The sequence below is a fragment of the Meles meles genome, chromosome 3 (genome assembly GCF_922984935.1).
Source record: "Meles meles chromosome 3, mMelMel3.1 paternal haplotype, whole genome shotgun sequence".
NCBI lineage: Eukaryota > Metazoa > Chordata > Mammalia > Carnivora > Mustelidae > Meles > Meles meles.
The window spans coordinates 116,992,866-117,006,425 of record NC_060068.1 but is presented as its reverse complement, the minus strand read 5'-3'; the positions used below and the strand labels follow the sequence as shown (position 1 = coordinate 117,006,425).

General features: G+C 43.7%; 1 protein-coding gene across 2 annotated transcripts; it reads left to right on the top strand.

The window, feature by feature from the left end:
- The first annotated feature begins 3,243 nt into the window (after nucleotides 1-3,243).
- On the top strand, nucleotides 3,244-13,089 carry CTXN3 (cortexin 3). 2 transcript variants are annotated; one of them, XM_046001195.1, is made up of 2 exons: nucleotides 3,244-3,568; nucleotides 11,443-13,089. In XM_046001195.1, the coding sequence occupies exon 2, from the start codon at nucleotides 11,542-11,544 to the stop codon at nucleotides 11,785-11,787; it is 246 nt and encodes an 81-aa protein (XP_045857151.1). In that variant the 5' UTR covers nucleotides 3,244-3,568; nucleotides 11,443-11,541; the 3' UTR covers nucleotides 11,788-13,089. The 2 variants fall into 2 exon arrangements, with proteins under 2 accessions (XP_045857151.1, XP_045857152.1); XM_046001196.1 differs by lacking the exon at nucleotides 3,244-3,568 and adding an exon at nucleotides 6,872-7,003.
- Nucleotides 13,090-13,560: the final 471 nt, after the last annotated feature.

Here is a 13,560-nt window from a genome sequence, read left to right as displayed (position 1 = left end):
ACAGAAACATAGAAATAACCCATAAACTGACTTTCACTGCTTTTTTATGAATTGAAAATGGGGGACCCGTTAATATATATCGAAGTCTGCCTGTCTTTCCACCCTTAATTTCACAGTGGCTGTGGTTACATGAGTTAAACATGGCTTGACCCTCTAAGGGACAAATGAGAGACTATGGAGGGAGAGGAACCAAGGGGGGCACCAGGGAGAGGGGTAGACCAAGAGGGAAGAGGGCTGAGATACCAGTTCTGCCACTCCACCTTACTTTGTGTCCTTTTATCTAGCACTTCCTTAAAGACAGTGGTCTGCTATGTCTCAGAGTTGCCACAAAGAGCAAGGAAGATCAATACTGCAAGTTTTTATTTTTTGTTTTTTGGGATTTTTTTTGCCTGAGACAATGAGAAGCCACAGATGACCTTGTGAGATCAAGTCCTATAGAGAAATGAGGACATAATTCAGATGTCTGCTGGCTGAGCAGGGAGGAGGAGGTGAGGGAGTGGAAAATAGTGGAGGTGGGCTCATCTGCCCAGAAGCGTGGCCAACTGTGGCTAGACGTGGAGCACCTCTGGGTCCTTCCCAGGGAGCCTCCCAGAATTATGCCGTGACAACCTGAACAAACGCAAGCAGATACCGATGTCCCTGTATCTGTTATCCTACCCCACCCAGCACGGAACATATACCTCTGATGCTGAGTGAATGAAATTAGTGAATGTTTCTTGACTACGTGAAAGAAAAATGGACACAAAGGAAGCAACTAGATTTTTACCAAGAATCTAGTGAACATGAGAAGAAACCCAGATTTCTATTTTGAAGATTTTATCAAGAATCAATTCGATTTTGAGATTTAGACAAAGAACTACAATAATGCTAATGCTAATAATAACAGCTTCGTGTTGGTATAAAGCTTGATGGTTCATGAAGGAACTTTAAGAAAAAATACTCATTGTCTGTTACTTTATGAAAAAATGCAGCATGGGAAATTGTGGGAAGAATTATAATCTAGAGAATATTCAAGAGTGAGACTTGAAATTAGAATATAGAGAAAGTTCCTAAAATAGATTTCTAGTACTATTGCTTTACGATGTGTGGCTACAAAGACTGAATTAACACCCAGGAGTAACCCTGGGATCAGAGTTGTGCAAGAGGGGCGTAGCATGAAGTCATCCTATTTGCCACAAATCCATGGGAGTCTGAACTTTGCACAGCCTTGTGGAGCATTCTAGGTTCTCGATTTAAGGCTGGACCAGAAAGCAGAAATTTGGAGAAGAATTTAGAGGAAGAGAAAGAGAGTATTAAAGACTAAAGAACCGGGACCTACTGTAAGATATTCAAGGAACTCAACATTTCATAAATCCTTATTCGCTGTTTCAGAAGTCACAATGAGTCACATAACGTGTGCATGGGGGGATGGGCTCGCTCCCATCATTTCACTTACAACTACCTCATAAAAGCAATACCCAAACTTGGCTGCAGGATCTTCACCAAACATCCTTTGGTTTCCCTAGTTCAGCTTCCTCGGGGAAAGAGCATTCTCACAAAACCGTGTGGTGGTTCCTGACTGACTTTGCAACCAGGGTAGAATGAAAAGAAATATGCCATCCCATCGAGACTAAGTAAGCAACGGAGAAGTTAGTTTAAACAGAGGTTGTCAGAGTGGGGTATGGAATCTAATTCTCTGGAGAGTTTTAAAAATAGGCCAGACACTCGTCTCTGTGGCACGGCTTCAGCCTGCGGAGGAGCTGAAGGGCAGGCACAGCCTCTCATGTTCCCTTCCACCTCTACGAGTCTATAGGGTAAAACAATATCTGAGGAGGCCTCATGGGCAGGGTGAGCTCACAGTAACTCCAGCTCCTGTCTAACTAGAGGGCTTTCTCACCCCATGGAATGAGAAGTATATAAGTACGGGTGGGGTCAGAATGTTCCCTGAGCCACCCTCTGTTGGCATTACCGAGACAGGTCACTGCCTTCACCAGCGCTGTGGGCTGAAGAGCACCAAGGATACCAGTTAGTATTGAATGATAGTGCTCTGTTGGATTTCATTTGTTCCACTGCTCTGAGTGCATGCGTGTGTGTTTGTGTGTGTGTGTGAAAATACAGTCAGAGAAGCTCACTGGAAAGGAAATACGGTTAAAAATCTGGAAAACCTCTGGGGAGAGAACCTTCCTATTTGAGGGAGGTTAGCTCCTAATGTCAAGCATTTGATTCTGACATTAGATCATAACATTTGCATTTACATTTTCTTGGGTCTGAGGTCTAGCCAGAGTTGTTGTCTGTTGCTAGCAGATGGAAATTTTCCTCATAGACAATGAGCTGTCTCCCAGTTCCCTACAGCTACTGGGTAATGGCCGGCCTCTCGAAAGAGCCCAAGAGACAGCAAAGCTGACAGGCACAGTCAGAGTGAGCTTTAAATATCGTGCACCCCATCATTTGGTGGGTGGGTGTTGTTGCTAACTGTGCTTCCACTTCAACAAAGAAAGTGGTGAGTTGCCAAAAAACAAGGATGTTCCATCTTAAGGATTGTGTTGAATTCTTTCCAGAAAAGCACTTTTTTTTTAAAAGATGAATTTTATCCTAAAACATTTTCCAAATTTATTTGGGCATTCTATCCAAGGAAAATAATTCAACTATTATGCCATGTAACTAGAATTTGTAGAATTAGAACAATTTTCTCTCACTGAAGGTCTCTCTATTCATCAGTGATCTCTGGCAGTCTGGGTGGGGTGGGGGTACCTGTCAAGGTCACAGTCATGCAGGCTGGCCAAAGGATACACTGGACCTGGCTACCTACAGCCTAGCAAATGTACAAACAGGTGGTAAAAATGTGATTTTTTAAAAAATTGTTCTTTCCTCTTTGCCTCCCATAATTACTGCTTTTCTGAAAGGTCAATTTTTGTTTTGTTTTGTTTTGTTTTGTTTTGTTTTGTTTTTTTAGGAAAAAGGCCTTCCCTTGGTTTCCCAAATACTATGTTGGTGCCCTTCCTTAGAAGTCTTCCCCTTAATTAAGTTGGCCCGAAGGTCACAAACCATAATCAATATGGATGCCAGGTACTGCAAGGTGCTAATTGACATCCCCAAAGAAGAATAGTGTCAACAATCAATAGGGAAGAGGCCAGCATTGGTAGATTTATGGCTTTGATTTTGAAAAGGTATGGGAATGCCCAGTGATATCCCCCCACCCCCCCGTACTCCTTTCAAATGTTAATGCTTTCTTGAAGATGATTTCAGACACACTGCTAGGATACTGCCTCTACTCACTGAAGCAGAATCCTCTGAAGAGTTGCTGAGGCAGAACCAGAATCATGGCTCGCCACAAAGCAGCAGCCGTATTGGCCGCTAACGATGCCTCACACAGAAAGACGATGTTCCTTTAACTCGGGGGTTTTAATGGGAAGTTTCTAAGCCTGAAACAACGGCTTGAGATCTGGGGTGTGCCATTAGCTGCTTGCAGCTGCTACTGTCTCCTGCCTCAACCCAGCCTGGTCGGGAAGAATGGAAACTAAAGAGGCTTGTAACTACCTGTAACTGTTCTACCGGGAAATGGATCAAGTGTTTGTTCAGCCAGATTCAGGTACTTGACCGACACCGGGTTTTTGATGGGCTAATTAATGCTTTTCTCTAACTTTACGATGTATGCATGAGCGATAATCACAGAGATGCCTTTTGCATCCAAGTTCTGAATTTAGATCTACATGTCAGATGAAGTCTAATTAAACAGTTGCTAGGTAAAGTTAATAACGGGGGGGTGAAATGGAATGATGCCTTGATGTTTAAAGCATGCTTAAGTTCACAGTGCTACCGATACTGGATAAAGGAGTAGTAAAACAGGCTCTTTTCTTTGCTAAGCTGCAGTAAATTATTCTTGAAAGCTATCTGCCCATTATAGTAATTCTTCCATTCACCCGAAACATCTAACCTTCCAAAATGTTACAGGGATGTTTTAATTTGTTCACAAAGGATCACAACTTAACTACTCCTAATGATAACGCTGACTGTCCCTGGTGTCCCTGGGTGGTCAACACGGTGCAGCCCCAGCCTTTTGAGGTATCAGCAAGCACTGTTTTTCACTAGGAAACATGCAAGGACAGAGAAGGCAAACCGGGGATACTAGTAAGGTTTATCCTTTGAAGAGAAAAGTTCCAGTTTGCTAATGGTGCCTTTTGGGACCCCCAGTTCCCGACTGGGCATTCACGTGGGGTTTTCCTGATGTCCTGGGCAAGGCTGCAGACTTCCCCTGCAGTCCCTTTAAAACTCTTCTAGCAAGTGTTGGGAGGAAGATGAAGACAGGGAAGAAGTAAAGAGAAGGGTAGGGCTCCAACTGAAGAGAAAGGTCTCCTGCTGACCCAGAGTTGGCGAGCCAGGACAAACACGGTCCACTCCCAAACCCAAGCAGGCTGACTTGGCAGTGACACTCTGAGGGAACAGACCTCCCAGTGCAGCAGTGGGGGCTGGCAACTGTTCCGAACCTGCCTGTTGATGTTTGTAGCTGACCACACTCACGTGTGTGTCAAGCCATTGTTTTAGCGCTTTCTAGTAGCCGTGGGTCTTTTTGTTGGGTGTACAAAGTACTATCTGTCCTTAGTCATCCTGTGAATTCTAAAGCATCAGGGCTTTCGCACTGGATCTAGAGGGCTGTATTCAGAAAAGGAAAATATGGAAGTTGCTATGTATTTATGTGAAAGAAAAAAAAAAGGAGGTATATGTTGGTTAAAATATATGAAGTACCTAGAAAGAGCCAGGAACCCTTTACCTGAATTTCTGGGCCGGTCACCAAGAGGGCCATGAGTTCTTTGAATTTATAGGAAATATTTTGCCTCCTTGAGCATATATCCTGGAATGCAAATTATTGTTCCCTGGGCTCATACACAGTAGTTCTACAAGATTCATGGGTAATAACTTTTGTTTATGTAGTGATCTGATTCCTTAGATGATAAAGTAGCTTTTGTGGAAGGCTCACAGTTATAGGGGAAGATATATAATAGGGTCAACTGGGATGTTTACATATCTGGGGTGGGAGGGTTGGGAGGAAGGGTGGAGTTTATCTCCGGAGCCTCCAGTTTTGCAAACAGCAATGCAGCCAAGGCTTCATTTAGCTCAAAAAGTAGAGATGATTCTATTTAGTCTCACTCTCATCATATGTATTACGTTAGTCATTGAAAGGCATGTTAACATTTCAACAGTCAGTTTCAGAACTGTTGCAGAATAATGTGGCACTTGGAGGAACTTGGTTTCTGTTAGTCTTTGCAAATTCAGTCTTGCCTACCTAGTCAATTCCCCTGCTGGTACAGTCTGTGGAGTGGCCTCACAGTCGGCCAGATAAATATAAATAAGATACACAGGATGGCTTTGTGGGATGGAGTGTCCTGTCCGTCACAGGTGAATGTAAACTCTACAAACCTGTGAGTGTTCTTTCTCAACAGATCCACTGTTTTTGCGTCTACTTTTGGAAAACATGTCAACTCACATAATGAGGTTTCTGGCCTAGAAGTTTTAAAAACGGGGTGTGGCACTTAAGTAGTTTAGAGGTACTTAAAATACAGGCAGGATGGCTTCACGGCCCCCTGCACACCGTGAGCTGCTGAGGGATGACTGGCTTGCTACTCATTCGTACATGCTGGAGAGAAATTTGCGAGTAAGCAGCCTTCGGGGAATGCTTCTCTTCTGGTAACTGATTTTTATGATTTGGGGCGGTTTACTTATAATCTCCACTCCCCAGTGTGCTTATTTGCGTAGGAGAAATTAGAAAGAAACCTTGTTTTGCACACAAATGGTATACAGAGGAAACGCTCATTCATCAGCACGGATTTATTGAACGCTCACGATGTGCTAGGCAGGACTTCACAGGCACTGCATCTGTTTTAACTATGACCACTGCAACCCATTGTGGAAGAGTGGGGGGGAGGGCGTCTGTGAGCTACTGGCCACAAAAGTGGGGGGTGGTGTGGACCAAACGCCTGTGGGCAGCTCCACAGAGCCATGTGCCAAAGGCACCAAACTCATTCTGTTGCTGTCGCTTTAAAAATAAGAAAAGGAATGTGTCACTGCTTTAAGGTCTATTTTCTTCAGATAAAATAATTTCCCTTACTGTTAAATTGTATAATGCGATGTTAACAAAATGAAATGTCCAAAGGATCCAAGCTTGGGGAGGGTGCATGTTGACATGTGTGGTTTCCAGGTAAGGCATCTGGCTTCAGGATATTTGGAATGGTTGCTCTTCCCCAGGAGCAGAGCCCATGAGCGCAGAAAGGCTTGAGCCCTGGAACAGCAGGGCCACCACTAATTTTTGTATTTGATGGGACCCGACCCATCAGCCTGGAAGCCCAGGAAAATGTAAAAAGCCAAATAACTGCTTTTCAAATCATGAAATCGGAGACTATTAACGTGTCACTGTGACTCAGACTAGCTACAATTCTTTGAAATAAGATCTATTTCAAACACAATGGTCTGACATCCCAGGCTGGCTGGGTGACATGGGCTTTTTTACCCCTTCTTTCTATTAGCTGGTCCCTCAAAGTTTGAAAATTCAGTTCCTTGGATTGTAAGGCACCAGAGATTTGACTCAACCTCTATTTAAAAAAAAAAAAAAAAAAAAAAAGGCAGTGACCCCAGAACAGCCAGGAATTTCTCAAGGAGCTTGCTATTTTGTAAGGGGACCAAGCTGAACACCCGGTGGAGACGGGTCCTGTGAGAGGTGCTGCGGCAGAAAGCAGGTGCAGGGCTCCCTGGGGGGCGGGGAGGAACAGAGCAGGAAACACCCCATCCTTCTGGTGCAGGGAGAGACGGAGGCCCCACTGAGGAGGTGGCACTTGGTGCGAACCCTGAGGGAGGGAGTGAAACCCACAGGCGGGAATAGAGCGAGGAGGAGGGCATCAGGCAGAGAGCACGATGACTAAAAGCTCAGAGGTGGGAAACCTGGAGGGGTTTAAGGAACAGCTCGTGTTAGGTAGAGCTGCTGCGCAGACCCAGTGAGGACGGCCTCCTCAGGTGTCTGCAGACTCCATCTCACGTAAGTTTGTTCTTCTTGGTCCTTGCACTCCAAGCCAAATGCAATTTGATGTGTGTTCCTGTTCGAACTTAGGAGGAAAAGAAATTCCTATCTTACAAAAATTGTCGGAATATGACCTCATTGGTCATCCAGGAAACAGGGCTCTCAGGTCCGGCAGGGATTCAGTGGCCGGTGAGGGTCCTTGGTCGTTGGGGCGCTGAGGTTTTCTGGAGGGAAGCAGTGGTAAGATTTGAGCTGAGAAGGCTGGTCTTGGCGTGGTATGTCGGAAGCATGAGGGAAGAAAGTGAGGCCTCTGTGTACATCATTCTAAGTGGGGCCCATGGCTGACAGTGAGGGTGACTAGGGCTAAGAGGAACTGCTTGCCCTGGGCTTCGTAGGTAATGCAGAGGGTTCTACACTTTGTGCGATCAGACTCCAGGGAGCTCATCTCTGGGGATGCGTTTTAAGATTTTTGAGAATGGCATCTTTTAATTCAGTTTTCCTTGGTCCAGTATTAAAACGAGCCTTTATTATGTCCTGAGCCCACACAAATGGAGGTCCAGGAAAACAGGCATGTGCCATATGATGAAGAAGACTATTAGGATTGAAATAGGGCCATGAGAAACTGTGGTCCTCTCATACTTAACACAACTGCCTTTTGTTATTATTACCACTTAAGATGATTGTGTTGGAAATCCTTTGAAATAATTTACTTGCCCAGATTTCTCTTTTTGTCTAAAAGAAAGATTTCGTTATTCAGGTAGAAGCCGTCGTGACTGTTTCACAGAGATCATTTTTGCAGAAAGGGGACATTTCACTCCAAGGAAGACATTTTAAAAATTTTGCTGTGTTTGAATATTTTGGGACTGTGGTAGTCCAGTGATCACATTTATTTTTCTTTTTCTGCCTCTTCCTCTATCTGATGCTGCCTTTAACTTAAATGTGCTGTGGAGCTTTCCAGATTTTTAAATTTTTGATTAGCTGATGGCGGGTTTAAAATCAAGCAGGCTCTTGTAGGGATTTCCATCCATCTCAGGCAAAACTGTGAGAGACCTGGCTTTTCTTCCTTGGTCTCTGTATCCCCATATCCCTTTATAACCATCTCCAGATCTTCTCAACTGTATCTCCCATTCCCCACCCTCCCCAGAAGTTCTCTCCTCCTGGGCCATCGGCCCTCAGCACCCCATGTCTCCTCCCCCCAAACCCCATTGGCCCCTCATTTCTGCAAGACCCACGAGCCCCCATACTATCTACCACATTTCCCCTCCTTCAAGTAAGAGCAGTTTTCCCAGACAAATCCTTGCTAAGTGTTAATGTGTCACTCTCCTTGGTAAAAGACTGCAATTTAATAAAAGGCTTTGAAGAGTTGGCCAAATGAAGTTATTTTAACAGGTACTGGGTTATCACAGTATGCTGGGAAGGGAGAGGCTGATGATTTATAAGGAGCTGTGGCATTTTCAAAATGCTTTCCTTTCCGTTTTCCCATCAGTTGGGTTTATCAGGAAGGGGTTGGAGGATATGCGTTCCTGTTTCAGCGGGCTTCTAAAAACCTGTGAGGAGGCTGCAGAGAGGGTTAACCATATTCTTGCATCTGTCTTTTAATCAGCACAGGGTGGCATCTGTGCAAATTAAAACTGATTTTTAAGTCTTTCTAAGGGTTGGCTTCCCTGGGAAGAAGCCAGGCTCCAGGCTCATTTATGGGGAAACGGAAGAGGGAAATGGGGTTGATAACCTGAATCAGGATGACTGGGTTACTTCTAGGGCTTCTTGGAAGGGTCGCCCATCCCAGCAACCCCCACATGAATGGTGGACCAGCTCGAAAACACGAGCAATGGAGGAAGCCTAGGCAGTATGAGATGATGAGTTAGAAGAAGAGGAATTGGCATTTTGCCTTGGACGAACGACAAGGGTGGGAAAGACTGCTCCTGGGCATCAAGATGGCTCTTGTCAAGTGGCCACTGGGGGTGAGAAGGGAAGGATTGAATAAGGAAGGTATCACTCTTTTGGTCCCCCAGCTTGTGGCTAGGGAGTCATCGCAGGCTCAAATTGTCCTATGTCTGGTTGCTCACTGTTTTCAATTAACTTCACAGATCCAGAAATCTTTATGTCATATGCTTACACAGTTAATGGGCTTCCATTTTCCTCTATTTCCTTTCTGGATTACATAATGTTTTCATAGAGAATGTCCTAAAAATGCATAGCTCTCTTAGCCGTGTCAAGGGCAGATACAGACACAGAAAGGGACTCTGGCCTCATTTGGGCTGGAGGGAAAATGGACATAGAGTGGGACTCCTAGTAAGTCTGTGGGGAGGGCAGGGTCAAAGTGATGGGATGCTCAGTAGGACATGGAAGGACAAAAGGGAACATGACAGGACAGCTTAGGCATTTATTTCTTGAGCAGCACATAACTTTCTTTTGACCCAGCTCTTGTGGATTTTATACTCGGTATGAACAAGTCTAGTTTGAGTATCTCTTGGGTGTGCAAACGGCTCTTGCTGGAGGTATTAAGGACTAGAACTAAGGAAGTACTAAGGACTGCTGCTGGCCACCCTTTCCTGCCCCCTCCCTTCAGCCCAGATACCTGCCAAGAGTTAACAATGAAGGTCGGGGGCGCCTGGGTGGCTCAGTGGGTTAAAGTCTCTGCCTTCAGCTCATGCCCCACATTGGGCTCTCTGCTCAGTGGGGAGCCTGCTTCCCCCCACCCCGCCCCCTGCCTGCCTCTCTGTCTACTTGTGATCTCTGTCTGTCAAATAAATAAATAAAATCTTTATATATATATATATATATATATATATATATATATATGTATATATATATATATGTCATATATACAACAAGGTTGGGAGGGTGTTTAAAAACAAGCAAACCAAACCAAACCCAATCCATCAACATCCTCCATATCCCTAAGGAGCTTATTTTTAAGAAACACCATCAAATTTTATCCCAGTCTTGCTTCAAAATAAAAATGAATGATAAACAAATCTACTGCAACTATTCCAGCCTTAAACAAAATTTAGTCACAGAGCTGCAAAATATTCTCCGCCCCCCCCCAAATTGGTAACTCCTTCCTTCTAGACACTGGTTGCAAATCCGTTTATACACGGTGTCTTAAACTGTGATTTTATAAACTTTTAAGTGTCAACATACATGCATGCTGTTATTATGATCACTAATGCTATACTTTAAGGCAACAATTAGAAGTTAGCTGTAGAAATATTGTGTTTGAGCTTTAGGTCATAATTTCTATTTTTATTTGGTTGCTTATTTTCACTGAATGTAATTTCTTTTGAATCCATGTTAATTCCCATAGCTGAGTACTCTCCTATACATTTTCTCTCATAAACAGACTCACACATAAATTTAGTTCAACATCTTAAGTTTTTACGGCCTTTGTGTATACTCCAGCTTGCCTTTAAAGACAAACAATAATATCCACATATCTTAATTTTTCCGCCAATAAAATGGAAATAGTGATAACTTATCTTTTCCCTTCTCTTCCTCTTTATCAAATGGTCTCAAGCAGGAGGAGGCCACTGTAAGGCTTTTTTGAAAAAATGCAGCCAATCAATTCCTTCTCCTTAGTTCAGTTCTCGAGGTGCTTCTCTGGGTCAAGTATTGAACCTGGCTTTTGTTTCCTGAAGAAAAAAGAAAAGCAGCAGGAGCTTGGTGGTCTGGGAGTCTGAGACGCCTTCTTTTTCCCTTGGTCTAGGCAAGAGAAAACAAAGGAGGAGCATCCTGGCTTCCACAGCCGTGTCTGAAGAGAAGCAACTCGTAGTTTTGTTTTTCTTCTTTGTATACTTTTCAAAGTGTTTTCACAGACATCCATCCTCATTATGGCACAATGGGATACACAGGCATTTCTGATTCCATTTTTCGGCTTAGTGATCCCTTCAAGGGCCCATACTCATTGAGTGGTAAAATGGAGACCAGAGGCTGGGGCTCAGAACCCCTGAGAGTTTCTCTGTTAAGTACCTTTTCCAGCCTCAGTTTCCTTACACTGGGGTTTTAGAGGTCTCCGCTTTCATGGAGCTTGTAGTAGAGTGGCTAACCTATGTTGTGTTTAGCTATAGTCTTGGCACATAGCTGATGTTCCATCAATGGTATCATTATGAGAATGATGTGAAAGTCATATTATTGGAGGGAATCTGGAAGAGACTTGGCAAGGGACACTCGGTTTGGATGTCAAGCTGGCAGCACACCCCGAGGTCAACATTACCTTGCACATTTCTCATCTTCTGTACTTTGGTTTTCTTCCCCACCCAGCCCTCCTGGCCCCAGGTGCCTGCTCTGAGGACAGTTTGGTAATTTCATGCAAGAGTAAAATATTCTCTCTCATAATTACACAGAATGTAGCACGTCTGGTGAAAAAGCTTAGAGATTCCTTGCTTTCTCTGACAAACAGGACTGTGAGCATAGAAATCATTTCCTATGATTCTCCTTGCCTTTCATTCTTCCTGCAGATAACTCAGTGTCTCCACGGGGCAGCCACCATGATCTCAGCAGACTGATGATGGGAGAAAAGGAAACTGGGAGATCCCGTTCTTCTGCTTCTCTGGACGATGGATGGAGGACAGCCTGTCCCTTCACCCCTAGTGCCCCTTGAGAACCCATCAGCAGATTCTAGCATGTCTCTGGAGCAAAAAACCACATTTGTGTTTGTGATTTTGTTGTTCATTTTCTTGGGCATCCTCATTGTCAGGTGCTTCCGGATCCTTCTGGACCCATATCGGAGCATGCCGACCTCAACCTGGGCTGATGGACTTGAAGGGCTGGAGAAGGGGCAGTTTGACCATGCCCTTGCTTAGCAGAGGGGAGGCAGGATTCCCCTCCTGAAAGGGGGAAGTGTGGCATGTCTTGGTAAGGAATTCTCTTTAGTCAATGTTCTCAACAAACTAAGTTTTAATAGCACCTTGTCCTAGACCTCCCTCATTTATTAAACATGCTGTTAAGTTAAAAGCATTTGAAGGATATTGGAGATGAAGGTTTATAACACTCTCCTAAAATAGGAACCCTTGAATTTCCATGTTGACTCAATGAATGAATACTGCTAAACGTGTGCGATGGCAAAAGCAAGAGCATCAGCACTGACACAAACTTTGCCATAAAATGAAGCCCTCTCCCACCCAACCAGAGAATGAAGAATGGAAAGGATCTGAAGCAAATCTGGTCACAGCACCATGAAGAGGCTTTCTTGTTCTGAGTGTGTCTCTCAGTTGGCTTATTTACATGGGAATCTGGGTTCTGGGCAGAGAGACTGGGTTGAATGAACCTGGGGGAGCCTTGGGAAGCCAGGAGGTGGGGGGCACTTAGCACAGATGGTTCCATCCCTAGAAAAGATGAGTGATGTTGATCTCATTTTATTTCTCAAGTACAACTGAATTCAAAGGCATATGGAGATTTGCAAACTACCCCAGGCCAAGTATATTCTAGGTATTCATATTAATTAGTAGTGTAGAGGTATCTATACATAACCTGAATTGACTTTCTTGATGCAAGTGATTAAAATAATGGGTTGTAAGTGCAGCTATGAGTTGTTGTGTGTGTGTGCGTGTGTGTGTGTATGTGTGTTTTTAATAAAAAGTTAATTGTTTAGAAGAGAAGACTGTCACAGTCTTAAGAGGAATGTATGTTTGTGACAGAATAGAGAAGCCAAATAAAACTTCTCAAGAAACGGTAGTGTCTTCTCTCCTGTTTCACTGAGACGAGTGCCTTGGTGGCCGTGTGTATGCCGAGCACGGGGGACGAGCCGTGTTTGAGAGACAGAAAAAGCTACAAGGTCATCAAGTTCATCCCTCTCCCATTTCAGAAAGGGCTCCCACACATTGTCCTGCACACATACAACCTATTCTAAGCACTATTTAAGACCACTGAAAAGAGAGCTGTGAACACCTCTTATTCCAACTTCTCTTAGTTAGGAAAACCTTGTGTCTAAAACTAAGCCCCTGAGGCCATATTTATAATCTCTGTCTTCTAATTTTCTCCTCAGCTAGTCATCCTAATTTTTTAATTAATTAAAAAATTTCAAAAAGTCAACTATGCCTGAAAAAGCAGCCCTTAGTAAAATTGCTTCCTTGTCTTTTTTTTTTTTTTTAAACATTCTTCGGAGGGCCTCCTGTTCAGATTTTCCCAACTCCTCATGTTCACCTTGACTTCGTTTTTAAATTAAATAACCTCTACACTCAATGTAGGACTCGAACTCACAAACCCAAGATCAAGAGCATCCCTCTTGACCTTTTTTATTAAAAAAAAAAATAATAAAAGTTTTATTGAAATATAATTCACATACCACAAAATTTACGCTTTGAAAGTGTACAATTCAGCAGCTTTTAGTACTTTTCCAGAATGGTATGACCATCACCACCGCCTAATTCTGTAATTCTATACCCATTAGTAGCGACTTCCCAACCCCTTTCTTCCAGCCCCTGGCAATCTTGAATCTACTTTCTGTCTCCATGGGTTTGCCAAGTCTGGAAATTTTATTTAAATGGAATTACAAAATATGTGGTCTTTTGTGTCTGGCTTTTTGCAGTAGCATGTTTTCAAGGTTGGTTCGTCCATGTGGTAGCATTCCTTTGCAT

What these genes read in the sequence shown, in the direction of transcription:
- CTXN3 (XM_046001195.1), top strand. Translation starts at nt 11,542, where the DNA reads ATGGATGGAGGACAGCCTGTCCCTTCACCCCTAGTGCCCCTTGAGAAC.